General features: G+C 31.1%; 3 protein-coding genes across 3 annotated transcripts; 1 reads left to right on the forward strand and 2 right to left on the reverse strand.

Moving 5' to 3' along the window:
- Window positions 1-220: 220 nt before the first annotated feature.
- On the forward strand, window positions 221-4,496 carry LOC108483606 (homeobox protein HD1). Its single transcript, XM_017787091.2, has 5 exons — window positions 221-1,104; window positions 1,221-1,341; window positions 3,546-3,736; window positions 3,894-4,025; window positions 4,115-4,496. Exons 1-5 carry the CDS (start codon window positions 790-792, stop codon window positions 4,253-4,255), a joined length of 900 nt encoding a protein of 299 aa, XP_017642580.1. The 5' UTR covers window positions 221-789; the 3' UTR covers window positions 4,256-4,496.
- Window positions 4,497-6,256: 1,760 nt separating this feature from the next.
- On the reverse strand, window positions 6,257-9,553 carry LOC108482317 (putative disease resistance protein RGA3). Its single transcript, XM_017785441.2, has 2 exons — window positions 6,785-9,553; window positions 6,257-6,655 (listed from the first exon to the last, which is right to left on the reverse strand). Exon 1 carries the CDS (start codon window positions 9,122-9,124, stop codon window positions 8,387-8,389), a length of 738 nt encoding a protein of 245 aa, XP_017640930.1. The 5' UTR covers window positions 9,125-9,553; the 3' UTR covers window positions 6,257-6,655; window positions 6,785-8,386.
- A 458-nt stretch (window positions 9,554-10,011) lies between these two features.
- Window positions 10,012-13,202, reverse strand: LOC108480603 (putative disease resistance protein RGA1). The gene has a single exon (XM_017783652.2). The coding sequence runs from the start codon at window positions 12,853-12,855 to the stop codon at window positions 10,309-10,311; it is 2,547 nt and encodes an 848-aa protein (XP_017639141.1). The 5' UTR covers window positions 12,856-13,202; the 3' UTR covers window positions 10,012-10,308.
- Between the last annotated feature and the right edge of the window lie 11,675 nt (window positions 13,203-24,877).

The raw sequence follows: 24,877 nt of genomic DNA on the forward strand, positions 1-24,877 counted from the left end.
CAAAGCCCCACTTGCTTATTTGCTTAAATAAAACAATTATCTTGAAATAAAAGTAAAAGAAATAAAAACCCAAAATTAGCTTTTTGTTTATCAAATTATAATTTTGGTTTTCAATTTCATTATGAAATAAATACTAAATCGTAACTTTTAGATCTATCAAGGACCACAACAAATATTTTTCCATTTTTAAAAAAAAATTACAATAAAAGAGAAAAACAAAAAGAAATCAAATTGTCAGTACATAGAACCAGCTTTATCTATTGGCTACGGCCAAAAATTTCCATTGCTTTATTATCTGAGCTCTCTTCTTCCAAACAATAATGATTCTAATAGCTTCGCACACCTCCTTTCTTTTTCTCTGATTAACCCTTTTCTCTTTAACCTTCAAAACCAAACAAAAGCTTTGAAAAATTCTCCCCATATCCATGCTTTTCTCTTTTTACACACACAGACATATATATTGAAAATTTTTTCATGCTTCTTTAACTTTCCCTGCATATGTAAAAGTAAAAATTAAAACCCTGCAACATATAGCAGCAGTAAAGAGGGTGGTGCAGAAAGTCTTGTGACTCAGATCCCAATACACTGTCCAATCTATATTACACCATTAACGAGAAAAAATTTTATTTCACTCTCAAGCACAAAGAGTTCTTTCTTTCTTTCCTTCTTTCTTTCCCTTGTGGTCGTTTATATATATATATATATATCAAAAAACCTTTCTTTTTCTCAATAGAAAAAAAACCCACTTTTTTTTGTTGTTGTTGGGTAAAAGCCAAAAAAAAAATAAAAATGCAAGAACCAGGTGGGTTAGGTATGATGAGTAGTGGTGGTGGAAGTGAAACGATTGGAGGGTTAAGTAGCGGTGAAGTATCAGTTACCGGTGACCAGAACCGTCATCTCAAGGCGGAGATAGCTACACATCCACTTTATGAACAACTTTTAGCAGCTCATGTGTCTTGTCTTCGTGTTGCTACACCGATTGATCAGTTGTCTTTGATTGATGCACAGTTAGCGGAGTCGCATAACATTTTGAGATCCTATGCTTCACAACAACAAGGTCACTCTTTATCACCACATGAAAGACAAGAGCTTGATAACTTCTTGGTCAGTTCATCTTGTTTTAAATCCATTTTTTTCTTTTTTTCTTGTTTTGTCTTTTGTCCTTTTGAAAAGGGTTTTTCTTTTCTTTTTCTTTTTGTTGTTTGACATATTTGGTGCAGGCACAATATTTGATAGTGTTGTGTACTTTCAAAGAACAGCTTCAACAACATGTCAGAGTCCATGCCGTTGAAGCTGTCATGGCTTGCCGTGAAATTGAAAATAACTTACAAGCGCTTACTGGTTTGTCCCTTTTCTTTCTCTTGATAAAATAATTATCTTCATAGAATTATATGATTTTTTTTATTTGTTTATATGAAGATTTCAATAATGTCGTGTTTTGGTGCGGTTGGTAGCAAGGCATGAAGGGATAAGGATTGATTATTTGGGTTAATTTTCTTACAAGGTTAACAGTCCGTACCAACATGTGGGTGCCGTAGGACCTACAAATAAAAGTCATACAATATTAGCTTATATACATAAAAATATAGGTAGGCTGGCTGCAAAATAGTTATAGTTTGGGGAAGAAGATTTTACCTTCGCTCCCACCACAACCACCATAGCCAATACTTTGATTCTAAGGTTTCATCACCATATTTGGAATCTAGAGTTGCTTTTATCCATATTACAATTTCGAGTTTAGTTTCTAAATGTACCAGTAAGCTATTGATCGAGGTGATAGTTGCTTTGCCCCTAAGTATGATAACATAAACTGAACTCATGAAAACTTACTTGCTGGGAGGGCTTAGCTTTAAACACTCTTGACTCGATAAAAATTAAATCTTGAATTTAATGTTACCATGAAAATATCCATCATATGGGTGGAACCAATATTTTTTGCTGAAAGAAGCATGAAGATCTAAATATTGCTTTTTGTCATCTCTAATAGAAAATGAATAAATTAGTCCTTATCTATTATCTAATAGATCAAAAAGTAAATTTGTTTTTTCCTTAAAAAATGTCCTTATACATTAGTATGAGATATACATGACATGCATCGTGTTACTATTTAGTTATTTTATCAACCATACGAATTTTTAACAGTAGAAATGGATAAAACTTTTAACATAAATGACCAATTTGCTCTTTGATCTAATATAGAAGAGCTAATTTACTCATTTTTTTAGTAGATGGGATAAAATACAATCTCACTTTTAATACATGAGTCGATACTTTTTATCACATATATTTTTAAAATACAATCTTACTTCTTAATCTTTAAATAAAAAAATAATATACACTTAAACTAATTCACCTCACCTTTCACTAATTATTAAAATAAAGAAAATATCAACCCAATTAAAGTTGAATTTGGGATACAACCAATGATTTTAAATTATGAAGCTATATATGTAAATAGATCAAAGAGTAGGGTGTAGAGTCTAGAAATGATGAAATGGTTGTCCCAATGACATATATAAGTGGCTAAATTGGATCAAGTTAATGCAACGATATTCGTGTCTTTCACAATTTGGTGCTAAATTCTGTCAGAAGTCTACAAAAAAAAGTAGGCAGTTTGTAATGGTATATTGATGCTTTTAGGGTTTGGAAAAGCTTTGAAGATATCATTAAAGACAGTTTTTTTGACAGTCATGCCTCGCGTTGATTACACCTTCAATGCTGACAGACAATAGGGGTCCAACCAGACCATTTTAATGGCCGTAACATATACATATACATAGCCTGAGACAGTCGTTTCTAAAATAACAGTTGTTGACCTTGACGATGACTGCAGGCTACTCAAGTCTAAAAAGCTACCATGTTGTGTTTACATAAACAACTTAATTAATATTTTGAAGGCTAAAAATAACATAAAGAATCCCTTGTATTTTATTTTTTATTAAAAATATGTAAATTAACTCATGTATATTAATTAAAGAATAAAATTAATTATTTTATTATAAATTTTATGATGTCACTTGTATGTCATTATTATTATTTAAAATTTATTTAAAAACCTTAATTGTTGCATTTCCAATTATAATTATTGGGAAAAAAAATTGACGTCATAAGTTTATAAATGAAAATCAGATATTTCATGCATTGGTTTGAGAACATGGGATGTTTGTAGAAATTAAAACATTAGTGGAACAGATACATATATCATCATGGTAGTCTAAGTGATTGGGATAATGACATGACATGACATGACATGTTTGTATGATGAGTTAATAAAGTATAAATTTATCATATGTCATGGTCATCTAGTAATAGGGACATCATGTTCTATGTAATTTTATCATCATGTTCTATGTTTAATAAATAAAAGAAAAAGATTAATCCTTTTATTGCCTCATTTAAGAAGTGGGACAAGAGTCCCCTCTATTTTTATAGATGCTTTTTCCCTTATTTAAAAATACAATTGAAAGAAAAATTAAAAAAAAATAAATTCATCTCTTATTTTTCATTTTTGGCTGACTGTATGTATTACTTTTCCTATTTTGTAGGAGTAACCTTGGGTGAAGGCACAGGTGCAACAATGTCAGACGATGAGGATGAACTTCAAATGGACTTCTCCATGGATCAATCTGGGCCCGAAGGCCATGATTTAATGGGTTTTGGTCCCTTACTTCCCACAGAATCTGAAAGATCTTTAATGGAGAGGGTTCGTCAAGAGCTCAAGATTGAACTCAAACAGGTGCTTTTTATTATTTTATCGAGATAAGTCAATATGAAAATTTTGATATTTAAATCCAAATATTTTGAAAACGAAAATTGACTCAAACCGAAATCACTCGAATCAGATTAAATCAATCCAACAACAATTAACATAGATTATTTTTATGTCTGAACAGGGTTTCAAATCAAGAATTGAGGATGTGAGGGAGGAAATATTACGCAAAAGAAGGGCTGGAAAATTACCAGGTGACACCACTGCAGTGCTCAAGAACTGGTGGCAACAGCACTCAAAGTGGCCATACCCAACTGTAACCAACTAAACATCAACTTCCAATTAAAATTTTTTTTTTGCCAAAACAAAAACCTTTAAATAAATTAATGAGTTGACAAAATACAGGAAGATGACAAGGCCAAACTTGTGGAGGAAACTGGATTGCAACTAAAGCAAATCAACAACTGGTTCATCAACCAAAGGAAGCGCAATTGGCACAGCAATTCTCAGTCGGTCACCTCCTTGAAGTCCAAGCGGAAAAGGTAGACATCAAGTTCCAACGTGTTGATGGTGGTACAGCTTATCATGTAAGCTGCGGGGGGGGTAAATAATTATGGGCTAACATTTTGTGAAGGTGCTGAAAAGAATTTCGGAAGTATGATGTTTTTTCTTTAAAAAAAAAACCAAGTATATAGGTTGTAATGGTAATGAGTTTTATGTTGCTTACACATATAAGTGTTTTGATTGAAGTTTCTAACGAAGTAAACTTGCATTCTTACTATCAGAATCTCTGTTTGTTTCAACATGTCTCAAATTTCTAATGTTTCATATAGTAGCTGCCATGCAAGCCATTGTTACGATTCTAAACTCGAAAACAGAGGTTCATGCAATCTGATTTTCTTAATGTTGATATGATTCTAATTGTCCTTTTTTCTTCCAATTTTGGTTTTCCTCTTCGACTGCGTTCTTCGTAGACATAATCATGCTGGCTGTTTATAATATATATATATATATATATATATATATATATATATATATCAGTATAAATTTAGACTGATAAAGAATATTTTTATTTTTATTTTCATCGAATGGATAGAACTCTGCATAAAATATAGAAAAAATTGGGAAAATTACAAATATAATATAATTTATAATTATTAGTTAAAATTTACTTGCAAAAGGGAGATTTTAGTATTAATAAACTAGAATTATATAAAAAGGAATGGAGAGTTAGAGTCATAGTTCTTTAAAGAGACGATATTGAGTCATATTCGAATAAAAATGACATCAGAGAAGGATTGAAAATTATGAAGTTTCAAAGTAAGCTCTCTTAAAATTGTTTATTTATTTATTTATCTATTATTTTTTGTTGTAGGTGAAAAATAATTTTTAGGTTTGTTTTGAAAAATACTCAAATTTCAACCATTTTTTAATCTCATCCCTAAATCATTTTTATCATGAATAAAAATTAGGAAAGATGTATTTTAATCTTGTCCCTAAATCATTTTTGGTCCAATGATTTAAAAACAATATAAAAGTAATAAATGTTACCCTGGAGGTGATTATGGGTCGAGCGGGCTTCAACATAAATTTAGGCCCATTTTTTAGACTCAATCTAAAAAATAAGCCTAAAATTTTGCCCAAGTCCGGTCCAACCGCCCGTATTAAAATTTTAATATTATTATTTTTATATAAAAACAGATTTAAAAATATAATACATCAAATACACTAAAAACATTAAAATAACTATTTCCTAACAAATTGAAAATTAATTAAAAATATTTAATATTTATGCTTAAATAACAATAAGATAAGTGTAACTTATTAAACAAATTTCTCTAAAATAGTAGCAAAATAAAATAAGAGTTATGTAATATCCAAATAATAACAATAAAATAGTAGCATATAATAGCAAAATGGTAGCAAAACAATGGAAGCAGTAGTAGATTTATTTTTTTTGTAAATTCGAGCCGGACCTGGCACAAGCCAAAAAAGCTTACCCAAGGCCCAATTCATTTATAAAACATACCTCGTTTTTTATCTAATCCCATTTTTCGCCCTATATTTTTACCTAGACTCTCTCACTTTTTCGGCAAGTCTTTGAACCAAATAATCTGACCGTGTCTAATTATATAAATAAAATTCTTTCCAAAATTCATATATAAAAATGAAAATGATATAAATAAAAATATTTTAACTTTTTTAATATCAAGAATAATATTCGTAATGCTATCTCCCTTTTATGTTGATAAAAGAAAAGACATACATACCATGGAAAATTTCGTTGTTCGTCAAGCCTATAACTTTTTAGTGGCAACAAAAAATTTTGAGTTTATTTATTTATAACAAAAGAAATAAGAAGCATAATTACACTTACACATAAAAAATCTAATTATTATCATTGTCTTTTTTAGTAAATAATAAACAGCACTAAGCGATTATAATAAAATCATAAATCAAAACTCAAATTATCCTTTTTAATTAACTCGGTATAGCTTAAGAAGGGATGGATAACACCTAGATACTTGTGAAACTTGGAGCAACATGTTTAGCCATAAAGCCTGCAACTTCATTATGCGTTTTGGGAATGTAACGGATCCAAACTTTTCAATTTCTATAAAATATTTTGTGAATAGCAAGTCATTCTACAATATGACTAGCAGAAGAGTTACTGGCTAACATTAATTCAACTAACAAAGCATTATTCGATTCAAGCTCAATTTGTCGATAGCCCTTATCTCAAGCTAGTTGAAGCCCCTCTCACATCGAACTTGCTTCAACCCAAAACACTTCATCCTTCCCTAATGTCTATCCAATCATCACGAAATTACATCATTGTCTTTGACACAAATCAAATTACAAACACATATACCTTAGGAATCAACAATGCATACTTTAACATATGTAGAAAACATCGAACACAACTTCAACATCTTCAAATTTGACCTGTCATTTTAATAGATATACAAATTTTTAATACTAATGAGAAATAAAGTAGTATTCGATACCTAATTTTATTTATAAATGTTAGTATTTAAAAAGTTGATTCAATTAGAGTATTGTTCGGTGACTTACCTTATCTATTCATCATCTGTTGTTGAGGTCTTCATGGCTTCACAATAAAAGTCAGGGACATGAGCAATCTTAGGCCAGTCTTCACCGTTTTCTTTAATGCATCTTTTGCTTAACTTTGGACACCTTTCAATCATTAATATTTTAAGTGCAGTAAGGTGATGCGTTCCTTCTGGTAGAGACGACAACTTTGAGCAATTTCTAACGTAAAGAATTTGAAGGGATGTGAAATGTTGGAACCACGTTGGTAACGTCAAGACATTCTCCAAGTTGCTGATGAACAAGTGCTGCAATGTTTGGTGGATCCTAGAAGAACCCATTGGGGTAGTGACTCCAGCTTTGGCATCCTCCAATCGCCAGTTTCCGGCGACTACCATCTACTTTTCTCTCAAGATCCAGCTGCCCATTAGTGAGATCAAGGTTTTCACAATCTGAAATTGCCAAAGTTTGTAATGTAGTTAGGAATTTTAAACCTTGTGGCAATGAAACCAAGTTGTTTCATTCATCGATGTACAATTCTCGAAGGGCTGTGAGGTTTTGAATGTCTTCAAACAAATTTTCTAAATTTTCACATTTAAAAAAACCCAAAGTCCGAAGAGAACTTAAGCACGATATTCCATTCTCTTGCAAACGTGTCTGTTTTGTTGTTACCATTAATTTTCTAAGGCTAATTTAGATACCTTATGCCTTTTGGTAAATCTTCAATTCCCCTACATTCATAAAGGTCAAGTGTTTGCAAACTCTGCAAATTGCAAATGGAATTTGGAAGTCTTTTTATATTTCCATTCTAGGCTAGGTTCAAATATCTCAACTGCTTTAAATAACGTATGTTGTTTGGCAATTGCTCTAAACTGCAGTTAGCCAAATCTAACACCCTCAAATGTTTAGACCCTGAGATGCCTTCTGCAATAAGAGATTCGCTATCAACCTTGCCTTCTTCATCTAATAAGAAAAGTGACTGCAGACAACCCAAGTTATTTGGTAACTGGGAAGCATCTTGCTTTGATAGATCAAACGATAAATGTTGAACATTCCCAGTCGAATAATGGTTACATGAATTCACCTCATTTTGCGCCACTGATAATGCAAGATCATGTACTAAATCATGCATTTTAAAGGCAGAATAAATAATATCATCTTCAACTTGTTGGAAGAAAGATCTTGATTGTAACTCTTGCAAATACCGATTCCCAATATCTTCTGGCTCTTCATTTTCGTATCGCGATTGCAAAAAGCCGTTTGCCATCCACAATCGGATCAAACGGTAATGACCGAATTCAAAATCTTTTGGAAAAACTGAACAAAAGGCAAAAGATTGCTTTAAATACCAGGGAAAATGATCATAACTTAGTTTTAAAGCAGGCAAGATGTCATTTTCCTCCTGTTTCAACTTCACTAGTTCACTGTCTCTCACAACTTCCCACTCATGTTGTACCCTAGTTGAACGGAGTAGGCTGCCTAAAGTCTTCACGGCCAAAGCAACCCCTTTGCATTTTTGAACAATTCCTTCCCTGATTTTTACAAGATTGTCATGTTGTTTCTCTTCACCTTCTTTAAAGGCAAGTTTAAGAAACAATGATAGACAATTCTCATCAGAAAGATGCTCTAAATCGTATGGAGGGATGTGCCTGTGATTGTAGCCACTTTGCGGCTACGAGTTGTGACAATGATTCTACTCCCTTGGGCTTCCCCACACAACAAATCTTTCAGCTCACTCCATTTCTTCTTGTCCTCGATCCAGACATCATCTATTACCATAAAAAATCTTTTACCATTCAAACAATCTTGCAAAACTTTATGTAATTCCTCCTTATTCATGTCCTTGCAGTTCATACCAGTGGCAGATTTAATGATTTTTATCATCAGTTGTTTGATGTCAAAATCCTCTGTAACACACACCCAGATTCTCAATTCAAAATGCGACTTCACACTCTCCTCGTTAAACATCAATTTGGCCAGGGTAGTTTTCCCAATACCTCCGATCCTAACTGTGGGAAGGACAGGGATATCTTCCCCATCAGCTGGATTCTTTAAGAAGTTAACTAGGTGTTGTTTAGCTTCATCTCGACCGATGACACTAGATGTCTGAACAAAGGAGTAGGTTTCCCTCTCACGATGTATGACATTAGTTTCATGTTTTTCAGTGAGATGAAAGTTGGCCGTTTTAGCTGCAATCTCATTCAACATCTCGTTTGCCTTTTTTATCTTATTGCCCATCCTAAAGCGAATTGCCAAAAAGTTTGAGCCAGAAAAGAAATGGCGTACCTTCCTTCCAATGCTTCCTTGTTCCAGGACTTGCCTCCTCAACGCTTGGATCTCGAACTCGTCTATCAAATCTTCCATTTCATAGCAAGCGTCTTTGAACTTTTGCAGCCAATGAGTGAGCTCAAGGTTAGGAGCCTGTTGTTGTTCAGCATCCAGGGGACCAGGACCACTGCTCTGATAGCAGCTAGGGTCTGCTTCAGCTTTTCAAACTCCTCTCCAACACCCCATGCCAAGCTAATTCTTTCATAGGTACCAGTCCCCAGTTTCTCCAATACTTTTCCGGCGATCTCGAATGCAAAGGATTGAGCCATGGTAATTGTTTCTGGTATGAATTTCAGTAAAAATTTTTGGATACCAAGGCATTAGATGCCAAGGAGGGCAGTTCTTGAAGCTTTACACTGAAAAATAATGTCGACTATGGGAATCATGACTGGTTCTTGAAATTACAAGCCGACAATCCAAAATGTCAAGATTGGATTAAACAAATCCAGAATGCGGCCATGCCAACTAATATATTACCATTAGAAGAAACCCGATATTAAGTTAATTCATTTAAACAATTATAGTAAGATATTTATTTACGAATTATGGCTTACTTTATACAAAAATATCTATTATCTTTAATAATGAGTCATACAATTACCATTTAAGTCATATATATATAATATGGAGCATGACAATCCTCTTAGTTTTTATAATTTATGATTTAGCTGAATCATATATTGATGGTATGATCGATTCGATCATTGGTTTGATTCTAAGAATATTGGTATAATTATAACAGTAAGATATATAAATATATCAATTTTAAACTCAGAATTATTAATACATGAAACAACACATTAATTGATAATGACATCAACTTATAAAAACAATTATTTTTAAAAACTTTTATGTAAAATAAAAATCATGTATCATATATATAATATAAAAGAAAGAACTAAAATATATATGGAAACATAGAGTTGTAAATTAATTCTTTGAATTTCAAAATAAAATAAAGTAAATATATTATATCAATGGTCTTTGATACAAATAAAATTACAAACAAACAATGGAAATTGAACAACTGAAAGACGATGACATAACATTAAATTGAGACAACTTCAACATCCTCCACTTTAATAGATAAATAAATTCTATCAGAAGAACTTTGCCATAACATTAAATTGAGACATTATATTTCAGATTAAATAAAATTCATTTATGTTAGTGAAAAATAGAGTGTGTATATATATATGGTATTTGGTGTCTTACCTTATTTATTCGTCATCTATTTCGTCACAAGAAAAGTCAGGGACATGAGCAATCTTAGGCCAGTCTTCACCTGTTTCTTCAATGCATCTTTTGCTTAATTTTGGACACCCTTCAATATTTAATCTTTTGAGTGCAGTGAGCTGTTGCATCCCTTCAGGCAGAACCAACAACTTTGGACAATTTAAAATTTCAAGACTTTGAAGCGATGTAAGATGTTGAAACCACGTTGGTAATGTCAAGACATTCTCCAAGTTGCTGATGAACAACTGCTGCAATGTTTTAGTGGATCCTATAATAATCCATTGGGGTACTGACTCCAACTTTGGCACTCCTCCGATAAACAATTTTCGAAGGCTACCATCTTCTTCCCTCTCAAGTTCCAACTCCTCCATAGTGAGATCAAGCTTTTCACAATTTAAAATTGACAAATTTTCTAATGCAGGTAGGTATTTTAAACCTTGTGGCAATGAAACCAAGTTGTGGCATTCATATATGTACAATTCTCGGAGAGCTGTTAGGTTTTGAATGTCTTCAAACAATTTTTCTAAATTTTCGCATTCGCAAAGGATCAACCTTCGAAGAGAAGTTAGGCACGATATTCCATTCTCTTGCAAACGCGTCTGTTTTGTTGTTACCGTTAATTCTCTAAGGCTAATCAGGTACCTTATGTCTTTTGGTAACTCTTCAATTCCCCTACATCCATCAAGGCCAAGTGTTCGCAAACTCTGCAAATTGCAAATGGAATTTGGAAGTCTTTTTATATTTCCATTGTAGGCTACGTTCAAATTTCTCAACTGCTTTAAATAACGTATGTTGTTTGGCAATTGCTCAAAACTGCAGTTAGACAAATCTAACACCCTCAAATGTTTAGACCTTGAGATGACTTCTGCAATAAGAGAATCGCTATCAGCCTTGTCTTCTTCATCTAATAAGAAAAGTGATTGCAGACAACCCAAGTTATTTGGCAACTGGGAAGCATCCTGCTTCGATAGATCAAACCATAAATGTCGAACATTCCCAGTCGAATAATGGTTACATGAGTTCACCTCATTTTGCGCCACTGATAATGCAAGATCATGTACTAAATCATGCATTTTCAAGGTGGAAAAAAAAATCTCATCTTCAACTTTTTGGAAGAAAGATCTTGATAGTAACTCTTGTATATACCGATTCCCAATATCTTCTGGATCTTCATTTTCGTATGGTGATTGCAAAAAGCCATTTGCCATCCAAAGGGAGACCAAATAGAGATGATTGAATTCAAAATCTTTTGGAAAAACTGAACAAAAAGCAAAACATTGCTTTAAATACCAGGGCAAATGATCATAACTTAGTTTTAGAGCAGGCAAGATGTCATTTTCCTCCTGTTTCAATTTCCATAGTTGACTATCTCTCACAAGTTCCCAATCATGTTGTACCCTAGTTGAACAGAGTAGGCTGCCTAAAGTCTTCACGGCCAAAGCAACCCCTTTGCATTTTTGAACAATTCCTTCCCCGATTCTTACAAGATTGTCATGTTGTTTCTCTTCACCTTCTTTAAAGGCAAGTTTAAGAAACAATGATAGACAATTCTCATAAGAAAGATGCTCTAAATCGTATGGAGGGATTGTGCCTGTGATTGTAGCCACTTTGCGGCTACGAGTTGTGACAATGATTCTACTCCCTTGGGCTCCCCCACACAACAGATCTTTCAGCTCACTCCATTTCTTCTTGTCCTCGTTCCAGACATCATCTAGTACCATAAAAAATCTTTTACCATTCAAACAATCTTGCAAAACTTTATGTAATTCCTCCTTATTCATGTCCTTGCAGTTCATACCAGTGGCAGATTTAATGATTTTTATCATCAGTTGTTTGATGTCAAAATCCTCTGTAACACACACCCAGATTCTCAATTCAAAATGCGACTTCACACTCTCCTCGTTAAACACCAATTGGGCAAGGGTAGTTTTCCCAATACCTCCGATCCCAACTGTGGGAAGGACAGGGATATCTTCCCCATCAGTTGGATTCTTTAAGAAGTTAAGTAGGTGTTGTTTAGCTTCATCTCGACCGATGACACTAGATGTCTTAACAAAGGAGTAGGTTTCCCTCTCACGGTGTATGACATTAGTTTCATGTTTTTCAGTGAGATGAAACTTGGCCTTTTCAGCTGAAATCTCATTCAACATCTCGTTTGCCTTTTTGATCTTATAGCCCATTCTAAAGCGAAATGCCAAAGGGTTAGAGCCAGAAAAGAAATGGCGTACCTTCCTTCCAGTGCTTCCCCGTTTCAGGACTAGCCTCCTCAACGCTTGGATCTCGAACTCGTCTATCAAATCTTCCACGTGGTAGCAAGCATCTTTGAACCTTTGTAGCCAAAGACTGAGCTCCAGGCTACGAGCCTGTTGTTGTTCAGCATCCAGGACCACAGCTCTGATAGCAGCTAGGGTCTGCTTAAGCTTTTCAAACTCCTCTCGAACACCCCATGCCAAGCTAATTCTTTCATAGGCAGCACTCCCTAGTTTCTCCAATACTTTTCCGGCGATCTCGAATGCAAAGGATTCAGCCATGGTAATTGTTTCTGGTATGAATTTCAGTAATAATTTTTGGATACCAAGGTATTAGATGCCAAGGAGGGCAGTTCTTGAAGCTTTACACTGGAAAATGATATCGACTATGGGAATCATGACTGGTGCTTGAAATTACAAGCCGACAAATCCAAAATGTCAAGATTGGATTAAACAAATCCGGAAAGCGGCCATGCCAACTAATAATCACTAATCTCTATGCCTTGCTACCCAATTAATGAAAAGGAAAGGCTTGAAAGCTGAAATATTAAAATAGGTAAAGCAAAAGTTTTCACATGTATCTACTTTTTGTGTTCACATATTTGCAATCCTTCACATGTTTTTGTGTTCACATATATCTTGAAAAATGATAAAAATTGTTGAAAAAACATCAAGTGTTATTATTATGTAATAAATATTATGGTACACCTATTATTACTTGTAGTGGGCTAAATTTGCTCGGCCCGTTACAAACTAAAAAAAAAAATCCAAATATTAAATCAAAGTCCAATTATATAGCCCAAATTCAAAAGCCAATACGAGCCCAAATTAACTCAGACCCAAAGTTATATTTGCCCAAACGGCCCGAAACATTTTAGGAACAGAAACCTTAAGGTTTTGTTCCCCTTTTGCGCCGCAGCCTTGATCGCCAACTACCTCCATACGCCAGCGCATAGCCTCCGTACGTGCTCCATGTTCTCCTCCGTACTTGCAAAAGAAGACAAGCAAAGGACAAGAACAGCACAGCAAAAACAGCAGCAAAGAGAAAAAAAGAAAAAAGAAATTCTTTGTATATATTTTTTTTTATTTCGGCTATATAAAAGCCCTATGTTCTTTGTAATCGGGGGAATACACGCATAATATACAAAAAAAAAGAGCAATCGAATACAAGAAAGAATCAAGGTGTTTCTTTCTATTTTGTTTTCTCATTTCCTTTTCAAGTCCAGTTTCGAATATAACACATATATATAGATATTCAAAAAGAAAGCGAAAAAGAGGTTACCTTTTGAGATTGGGGAAAGGAACCTACCTTCGGTTTCGGCCATCAGAGACCCTTTCTCCGGCATGGATTCGGACCAAAGGACGCATCTCGTCTCCTTTGTTCCCGAGTCTTGAGCCGTAATGAGTGGAGGCGCATGGGATGCCGGTGAGACTTTTGAGTCGGCCAAACTGAGAAAAATGGAGGATTTCTAAGTTTTTTTTAGAATTAGGGTTTCAAATGAGGGTTTGGGAAATTTTGGGGTTTTTATGGTAACCAAGAAACGACACCGTTTCGTCCAGCCCCAAAAATCCTTCAAAACGACACCATTTTGAAGCCAAACCTAATGACCCGACCCGGATTCTTCTTAGATCCGCGCGTCTCTTGGGAAGGGGATAATTTCGGGTGTAGTGCTTTCACATTTCTGTTGTGTGTTAATGCAGTTTGTTTTTTATTTTAATTTCTCCCCTTAATTTAAATATTGTTTCAAATTAGCCCATGATTAAACACTGCGTTTTACGACTTGAAATATTTACATTTTTAATCCTCATATGTTTGCGCGCATTGCACTTTAGTCCCTTTTTTATTCCAATGTTTTATTTTATTTATTAAGTATCTCTTTTATCCTAATCTTATTTTAATTGAGCCTTCTTAATCTTCATAATTCATTATTTATTTTAAAATTCACTTGACATTCACTTTTTTATTGTTTGTATATTTTGAATTACCTTGATAATTATATCTTGTTTTATAAAAATTTTTATTTTAAAGTTCCTGTTATGTTATATCATTTTAAACTTTCTGTATAATCATTAGTTTAAAGTATCCTTACATTAATATATATATATATATATATATATATATATATATATATATATAGTCTATTTAAAAGTTAGTTGTATTTTTGTGAATATTATTAATCTCATATTATTCTATATAAGTAAATTCTTTTTAAATCTATTTATATATATATATTATTTTAAAAAAACTTATCATGTACATAATTCATTCTTTAAGAATATATTTTATTTAAAGCCTTACATATTTAATTATTTTTGTTATTGTATGTGCAATGTCAATTTTAAAGAGATGTATTAATTTTCAATATATTTTATATGTTGTTTGATTCAAATTTCTTCTTTTATAATATATATATTTTTAATAGTCATTTATATATTTGAAGTTTTTTATATACATGTAAATTATTTTAAATTATAGCATGTGTTATTTGTTCATCAATTCATCATTTTAAAATTGTTCGTATTATATGGGCTCTTAGTTTTATTTCGTTTGGTACACTATGTGTTGATTATTTTATACTATGCCATATATATTATTGTTACATATAATTGCTTTTAAATTTACATATATATATATATATATATATATATGTGTGTGTTTTTTAATCTATTATGTGTAGCACGTAAAATTTTAGTTTGGGGTCGCTAATTGTATGATTAAAACTTGGAATTTGAAATTTGATTTTAGATTAAACCGAGTCGCCACCGATCCTTTTTCTTAGGTGTGATCGGATACCTATTAGATTCATTTTTAAAACAAAAGGGAGGCTGAATTTAGGTCTACGTTAAAAGCCGAGAAAAATTGGGGTTCGAGTCCGTTCTGCGAGGAAGGTATTAGCACCTCGCGACGCCCAAAATTGGTATCTCATAAACACGTGTCGTCTTAATTTTCAAAAATACGAGTTTAATGTAAAATTTAATTGTAATCTGATTCGAAAGACTAAAACTTTCAATTTTTGATTTCTTTTCTTGAGAAGGGCATACCGATTAAACACGACCCGACAAATTCCACTCAACATAGCAATGGAACCGTCGACTTGGTATTAAACCGATATGTTGCCTTTGATTATCGAATTTAATTTAGAAACAAGAACGTGATTTTTAAAACGTGTAAGACATAATGAATACAGAAATAAATAAACAAATGAAAGGACTAGGTATACATATTGAAGTAAATGACAAACATAACAAAAATATTAAAACAATAACCGTGCATGCAAGACTAAATGTAATAATAATATTAAATACGAGAAAACAATGAATATATATACATGATATTAAGAATATATACATAATATATTTTGCACACATATATAAGTAATAATAGTGTTGGAAATGTACTACATATATTATTTGAGCTAGTAGTGATAAAATAAATAATTAATAATATTGGAGTATATACATGGTAGTAAATAATTAAAATATATATACATGTATACATAATTTCAATGTTCAAAACATATTAATATTAGTAGTAATAATATTACATAAAGATGTACTTATATATATACATAAGAGACATATACCTATAGAATAAAATACATAAATAACACAATATTTAATATATACATAATACAAAAAAGGTAGTGTATGTATGATAGATATAGAATACACATAATATATACATATATAACAAAGCACACACTCGTATATTACAATAGTAATAGTATTGAGACACAAAGAGAAAACAGTATGATATAATAGAAACACCATATACAATAAAAGTAATAAAATAATGGGAATAAACCTACATACAAGAGTATATATATATATATATATATATATATATATTTTAAGCATACATATAATAGTATCAATATTAATAATAAGTATAATAATAGTATTGAAATATGAAAACAAGTAGAGCATTAAAACACCAAAATAAAATAACTAGAAAGAAACTAAATATGAACACATACATACAGACGCATACAATAAGAGTATATGCCAATATATATAGTAACAACGATGATAATAATAATAATAACAATGCTAATTATAAAAATAACAAGGACATTTAATAAATATATGAAAATAAGCGGAAAAAGGATGAAATTAAAATAAAAGCGAAGTTATAGGGCCAATTTAAAAAGAAATAAAGTGGAGGGACTTAATTACAACACGCGTAACTAGAAGGGTCAAAAGCACAATAAATCCATATGTTAAAAGCGCTGCAGCGTGGGGACGAGAATGAAATCGAGGGCAAAACAACGGGCCTAATTCAAAGTATAAAAACTTGATTATAAAGCGTTGAAAAGCGGAGGGCCAAGCTGCAAATAGCCCTCCCTTAAAAACACGCGGATCCTCAGTTTGGACGGGTCGGGTCGACCGACCCGCATCAAAACGAGTCGTTTTACGCTTTAAGGGGGTCCAAAGCAGTGCGTTTGGACCCTATATAAGTTAAATTTTTTTGTTTTGTTTTCATTTGAAACAGAAGAAAGAAAAAAAGAAAAGGGGGGAGAGAAAAGAGGGAACGGGGAAAGAAAAGAGGGGAGGGGGAGAAGCTCCGGTCATGGGGGCCGGTCACCGGACGGCCACCGGAGGTCCGCCGGCACCAGCGTCGGCCACCGCATGCGGTGGCCGGAAAGGTAAAAATCTTATTTTTTTATTCTTTTTTATTCTTTTGTTATTTTATTGTATTTTTTGATAAATATATGTGTATGAATTCGGCCAAAAAACGAAATTAGAAAAAAAAACAATCACCTTAGATCGGTTCTGATTTTAGCTCCTGATTTGTTGATTTTGTTTTTTTGTGTTGATATCTATCTCGGACTGGTATTCTTGTTATATCTACTGACTTTTTCGAAATATATGTGTATTCAAAGATCTAAAAAAGGCCCGTTCTGATGTTCCATTCGGCTTTTATAGCTTTGTTTTGTTACATATTTTGTTATTATTTTTTTGCTATCTGCTTCTGCTTTGCTTCTGTTGTTTTTGCGGGGCATGGAGGATCGGGCGCGTGCATGGGGAGTGGTGTACCAGGGTATGGGGCTATTGTCAGAGGAAAGTAGGGCGTGGTGGCACAAGACATAGAACATGGCGCCGAAACCCTAGGGTTTCTGGCTTTCCAAAATTTTTTAATTTTGGGCCTATATTGGGCTGTTGTAATAGATTTGTAATGGTTTTTTTAATTACTGGGTTTTGGGCTGTTGGGGTTATTGGGCTGAATGGGTTATTGTTGTTTGGGTTAGTTAAGGGTTTAGGTTTTGGGCCTAAGATTAGCTTTGTACATTATGTATATAATTTATTTCTTAAAATTATATTTTTAGTATATACGTATTTTCTTACTATCTTGTCAAGTTTTAAATATTACTTAAATTTTCTTTTATTGAGCGTATTTTAATAAGTTTCTTTTTAATATTTCATAATTCAAAATATTCATTCTATAATACATATGTTATTGATTGCATGTATATCTCTAGTTTCTAATTTGTCAATCCATCAATGTATATATTGTGTTCATCATTATTTCAAATCTGTCTTATACCATAGTCCTTTTTTAATTTATTATTATTTTGTTTTGGATATTTTATATTGATTGTAATGTATTAGGCTATGTATATTATAGTGGCATATTATTTTCGTTTTATTATTACATCGATTATTCTCTATGCATTATTGAACATTGAGTTATAATTTTAGTTTAATTATAGTTAATTGTTTTGTTAGTTGATTAAATAAGTTATATTATCTTCATTCATCCATTGTCATATTTTATGCATGCATATATTATCCCATGCTCTTTTTGGTTTACGAAGCGTTATTTTGTAAGGTTCAACTCTTTAAAATTAATTATTCCATCTTATTTCAAGTAAAATTAAGGCGTTTTAAGCTAGTTTTATAATTATTCAAAAATTCTTTAAAACGAAGGCAATGTTCGATGTTTGACAATTCGAGGAATCGTGCCCTACCGTGCTGGGTTGTAATTTCTCATTCGTTCAAATTAATCGAATATTCTTTTGGAATTTCAGTCATGTCTTTAAAAAAATTCTTTAAAACGAAGGAAATGTTCGATGTTTGGCAATTCAGGGAATTGTGCCCTATCGTGCTGGGTTGCAATTTCCCGTTTGTTCAAGATAATCGAATATCCCTTTAGAATTTCACTCATGTTTTCAAAATTCTAAAACAAAGCAATACTCAATGCCTAGAAATTCGAGGAATCGTGCCCTACTGTGCTGGGTTTAGATTTTTTTGTTGGACTAAATAATTGAGCATCCTTTCGTGATTTTCAACATGTAAACTGTTGAAAGTTGAAATCTATCGTGTTTTCAAGGGTATAAAGGATCGTGTCCTATCGTGCTGGATGTGATGCTGTATTCCTCTGAAACAAGAGAATTTGGACGACCAACTTGTGCTATTCAAATGTTTATAAAAGGAACCATACTTCAAAAAACATTTTTAAATCTTAGACAAGGATAGTATTAAATCAATTCGGTACCAATTTTGGGCGTAATGAGGGTGCTAATCCTTCCTCATACGTAACCGACTCCCGAACCCGTTTTCTCATATTTACGTAGGTCAGAATCGTTGTTTTAGTAAAAAGAAATATTTTATTAAAATAATCAAATTTTTAGGTGATCCAATCACACCTAAACAAAAAAATTAGTGGCGACTCCACATTCTTCGTTTTTTAAAGTCGATCGACCGTTTTTTCATTAAATTTTAAAAATAGTTTCGAAATTACTTATATAATATTATGGTTTTACTCGGTGCTTTTTTACTCACAATAGTGTGCCATAAATTTATTTTGTGTTGAAAAGGAAAAGTACAAGGTTTTGAAGCAACGAATAAGGAGAATTGTTCAACAAAATTGCACGACGGGTGACGCTCTACACAGTATTCTTAACCACCCTTCAATAATTGAGGTAGTCCCCTTAATTTCAAATTTTTACCCATTTTATATTTACTTTATTGATAATTTATTACCACATAGAACATCACATCAATAGAAAATGACATCAATTTATAAAGAAATAATTAATTTTTATTTTTTTATAAAATAAAAATCATATATTGTATATATAATATAAAAGAAGAAACTAAACATAAACTTCTAAGTTAATTCTTTGAGTTCTAAAATATTTTTTAATTATATTTAAAGTGAGTTTCATTTCTATAATTAAATTTCAATAATAAATGGTATTAATAAATGCAATAAAGCAAATATATTATTTACCACATTTTAGTTAATAATAAAATAATGGTGTCATGTTTATTAAAAAATTTTTGTTGTACCATTATTTGATTTTTAATAATTTAAAATATTAAAAATAAATATATAATTTTATATTATTATCAATATTTTATAATTAAATTTAAATGAAAATATATTAAAAATTATTTAATTGAAATTTGGGTGGGATCAAAGATACAAAAAAAAAATTAATACATATTTAATATACCTTCACTTTTAATTTTTATATTTAATTTAATTTAATTAATCAAATTTATGAATTTAATTATTTAATGTATATTCACTTTTAATTATTTTTATATTTACTTTAATTAAATTAAATCAATCAAATTTATAAATAAATAGAATAAAGATAACATCACAGTTATTTATTTAAATTATAATTTTTTATCTATTTTATGTTACAATATTATTTTTGAATTGTTTTTATGATCATAAGAATTTATATTTAATTATTTAAATCATTTAAAAATACCCAATTGCTTAATTGGATTATTATGTAATTGTCACAACATTACTCATAGTGATTAATATGTATATGATCCTCAGACTTGAGATCATCACTATCCCAACATCGTGAGTTGTATATTTTGATACAGTCAAATGGACACCGTAATTGGTTGTTCTATGAAGGCTGATGTTGGATATACCACAATCTATGTAGAGGGATATGGTTGATCCATATAGAATAAGTCTCTCCTACATAATGGGAGTAATATCTTAGGCCACTTGATTGAGTGAGACTAGAAATGCATGGTCATGCTCAAATAAGTTGATATGAGATGTCATACTTATTTGTATATCATAGTCTACTCAAGATATCAAGAAACATGAGATGGACTATGCAAGTGTGACTATTCCATGACTTGTGTTCATTCCAAAGATAAAGGACTTAAGGATTAATGCATGAAAGGTAAATCACAAAAGGTTATGTCAAATCATGACTTCTTATAACTTAGGTAACAATAATTCATTGCTAGATGCCACTCATTGTATATAACATTAGAATCGTTCTAGTATTACTGCTAACGTTACAAGAGCCTACAGGGTCACACCATATGGTTGAGATAATCGGAATAAAACATAGTTGGTATTGTATTTGGTTGTCACATGAATAAAATTAATTATAGAATTAATTTAATTGGGCAATCAAATATTGAACATATTATATGTACAAGGATGTTGTACACATAATGAGAACATAATTCTATTAATATATGAACTTGGTTCGTATATAAATTTAAATAAATATAGTTTACCAAAATCTTTGTTATAATTAATGTAATTATAATTTTCGGTTAAAACATTATTATATTTATTTATTTTAAAATTTTGTGAATTAAAATTCGTTATAAATATACCAATTTATAAGTTGCGACTTGGTTCGATAGTGGTTCTGAATTCTCGTTGTCGAGGCGTCGTTATCTACTCAGATTGAAGTTTCAGTAATTTCGAAACCATTATCATAATTTCATTTTTCCCGATTCGTTCCTTGCACATGGATCCATGGTTTGGGTTGCCGAAATTTTATTTTTTCGCTGCACCCTGGGAGCACCGACATTCCAGCAGTCTATCAAATCTTAGCGTACCTTCTTTCCAATGCTTCCCTGTTGCAGGACTTGCCTCCTCAACGCTTGGATCTCGAACTCATCTATCAAATCTTCCATTTCATAGCAAGCATCTTTGAACTTTTGTAGCCAATGAGTGAGCTCATGGTTACGAGCCTGTTGTTGTTCAGCATACAGGACCACTGCTCTGTTAACAGCTAGGGTCTGCTTAAGCTTTTCCAACTCCTCTCGGACACCCCATGCCAAGCTAATTCTTTCGTAGGCAGCACTCCCTAGTTTCTCCGATACTTTTGCGGCCATCTCGAATGCAAAGGATTCAGCCATTGTAATTGTTTGTTGTATGAATTTTAGTAATAATTTTCAGATTCCAAGCAGGGGCGAAACCAGGAAATTTTTTTAGGGGGGGTCGGATGAAATTTTAATTTTTTATAGTTTATACTTTTATAATTTGTAAGGATTAAATTAAATTTTTATAATTTTAGGGGGGACCAAAGTGTAATTTTATTTTTACTAATTTAAAATTTTTAAAAAATTTCAAAAGCCTAAAATATAATTTTACATTTTAAAGGGGCCGGGGCTCATGCCAACCCCTGACTACGCCCCTCATTCCAAGGTATTAGAGGCTAACGAGGGCAGTTCTTGAAGCTTTACACAAGAAAATATTGTCAATGATGAGAATCATGACTGGTGCTTGAATTATAGCCTACTTTATACAAAAATATCTGCTATCTTTAATAATGAGACATAGATTTCCACTCAAATCATACGTATATATTTAAAAATACAAAATTAATTATATTTAAAGTGGATCTCATTTGCAAAATTAAGTTTTACATATAGTTTTATTATCATTTGAGAATTTATTTACCATCTTCAATGATGATGTATAAGTCAATGATTTCAGATTTGGATAGGATGAAATTAGTTGATAGAATCGATTTAATAAAAAAAAACTAACAGATAGACCAATTCGGAGTAAGCTATATATAATCTTGCAAGCCACCAACCGGTGAGAATCGCTTTTAGGCCATAAACCGAAAATTGGATAAACCGATTTTTATATTTTTGTTATATTATTCTAGCCCAAACCTGAAAAAAAATGCGAATTTCTCACACAACATATAATTTAACTCCAATTTCTCACACTATTTTAAATTTATCTTCTTTTAATGTTTGAAAAATTTTATATTAAGAATATGAAAGTTAAAATGATTTCAGTTCTGAATCATTTTAAGTTATAAATTTATAGATATTATCAAATAAAAAGTCAATAATAATTTTTTATATAGGAAAAGGGTAAAAATTATTGAATCTTTTTAATCAACCTTAATTCGATTTGATATTGTTGTTGTTGCAACATGTAAAAGAATATAAGTTCAAGCACTTTTAAACACATATTATCTTTCAATTTAAGGGTTTTAAAAAGATTATGTGTAGTTTATGATTTGTATGAAAAATACGAATAATAAAAAATTTAGTCCTTAATGTTTAAATCTTTTGTCAGTTTGATCCATATTCATTTTTTTTTAGCTAAATTTTGGCCCACAAGCTTTTAAAAAGAGTCAAATTTTACCATTAACTCATAAAAAAAAGTCGATTTGCCAGGTTATATTAATGTAAATACCGGCCAAAATGTTAAATTTTAAAATATATTAGCTTGCATGACAATCCACATGCACTTCATACTAAATTTTTATGAGTTTTTTGTTTTTTATTTTTGAATTTTGCATTTTATTATTATTGAATTTTTTTTGTAAATTTTAAATTATTTATTGACATGGTATATAAGCATGAAGTACATGTGAACCGTTATGCGAATTGTTATATCAACATCGTTAAAACTTTAATGTTTTAATCAATATTTTTTTATTTTCATTAAAACAATAATTTGAATCAGATTAATAGTTAAACAATTTGAAAATAACTCGTTAATGAACAGCATAAGGGTGCATATGAACACTCCATGTCCAGAGTTGAAACATGTAATCCCTCATAAAAGGAAACTCATTAAAACTATAAAAAATATTGGTTACTAGACCTTCAACACCTTCAAAAAATCCAATTTAAGCTACCCAATCCAAAATTTTGTTGATATAAATGAGTGTGAATGCAAAAACCTAGAATAGTTGGAAATAGATGCGCATCCTTGGAAACACCCCCATTTAAATTTTGCATAACATCAATCTTACCCTCAACCTTTTTCGAGGGTGTTTCCTGGAATGCTCTTAATGGAGAAATTCAGCATGAAGACAACTATGGTTTTCGCGTGGGTCATATCCTCTCATGGCTGACTAATGTAACCACTGGGTCCCAAAATAGAGAATGGAAGACCTTGACTTCTACAGCAATAAACTTGCTAATTTTATGAGATTTTTAATTGAACGATGTGTGATTAGTTTATATTATTATATATGGATTTGTATTTTTAATTGATGTGATATCTTCACGTCATATATTATTTAACTTAATCTAAATTCTTACATTTAATTTGGGTATTATTAAACTCGATGATAAGTGTTAAAAGTAATATGTTTAAATCTGATTTTTAAAGTGATTTTGAGTAATTATTTAATGTTAATGATGAATTTTATGCTCTTAATTATTTAAATTCATGTTTTTATACTTAAGAAAACATTTGAGGACAAAACGAGCAAACATTGGAAAATCGAAGCAAGCTACAGGAATCACACGGGCTGATCCCTTCCACATGGCTCAGCCATACGGCCATGTGGTAGGTCATCTCATTTTCATGGTATTGCACACCAAATTTCGAAAAAAAATTAGGGATCGTTAATTCTTTTATGATGTTGATAAAATTTTACAATTTTTTTTATTTTTTTAACAATTGAGTTATACCTCAAACTTTTCAAACTAAATCAAACATGATTCAAATCACATAACTTTAACGGTTTTATTGACGACAACTACAACTTATATAATAAATATAAGAATTAAAATAATTTCAGTCCTAAATTTTAGTGAATTATTTCAAGCATATACAATCAAATAAAAAGTCAATAATAATGTCTGAAGTTATTAAAAAAAGTCAATAATAACATTTTTTTATATTAGAAAGAGTAAAAGATATCAAAATTCTTTCTAATTTTCCAGCAAATATTCCAACCAATTTAAAATTAGCAGTAATAAATCCATAAAAATAAATAAAGTAACAAAGTTTTTTAATAAAATTACTAATAATTAAAAACATATTAATAAAAATATGAATTTCAAATATTTTTCTAATAATCAATAAATATATTAATAATTACACACTTAAAAATAATTATATTGTATATTTATATGTTGAATATATTAAAATATTATAATTATGATTTAAAAATTTTCTATTATAATATTTGATTTAATAAATTAATATATTTTAATTATATTGAACAATTCAAATAAAAATATTATTTTATCATATAATATTAAAAAATAAAAGATTTAAATTTGTGTTATCTAACCATTATTTCAATTAAGTCTT

This window comes from Gossypium arboreum, chromosome 1 (assembly GCF_025698485.1).
Source record: "Gossypium arboreum isolate Shixiya-1 chromosome 1, ASM2569848v2, whole genome shotgun sequence".
NCBI lineage: Eukaryota > Viridiplantae > Streptophyta > Magnoliopsida > Malvales > Malvaceae > Gossypium > Gossypium arboreum.

Excerpts from the sequence above, each read along its gene's own strand:
- LOC108480603 (XM_017783652.2), bottom strand. The coding sequence starts at position 12,855 with ATGGCTGAATCCTTTGCATTCGAGATCGCCGGAAAAGTATTGGAGAAA.
- LOC108482317 (XM_017785441.2), bottom strand. The coding sequence starts at position 9,124 with ATGGAAGATTTGATAGACGAGTTCGAGATCCAAGCGTTGAGGAGGCAA.
- LOC108483606 (XM_017787091.2), top strand. The coding sequence starts at position 790 with ATGCAAGAACCAGGTGGGTTAGGTATGATGAGTAGTGGTGGTGGAAGT. Across the intron at positions 1,105-1,220 it reads AAGAGCTTGATAACTTCTTG|GCACAATATTTGATAGTGTT; the intron begins GTCAGTTCATCT and ends TATTTGGTGCAG. Across the intron at positions 1,342-3,545 it reads TAACTTACAAGCGCTTACTG|GAGTAACCTTGGGTGAAGGC; the intron begins GTTTGTCCCTTT and ends CCTATTTTGTAG.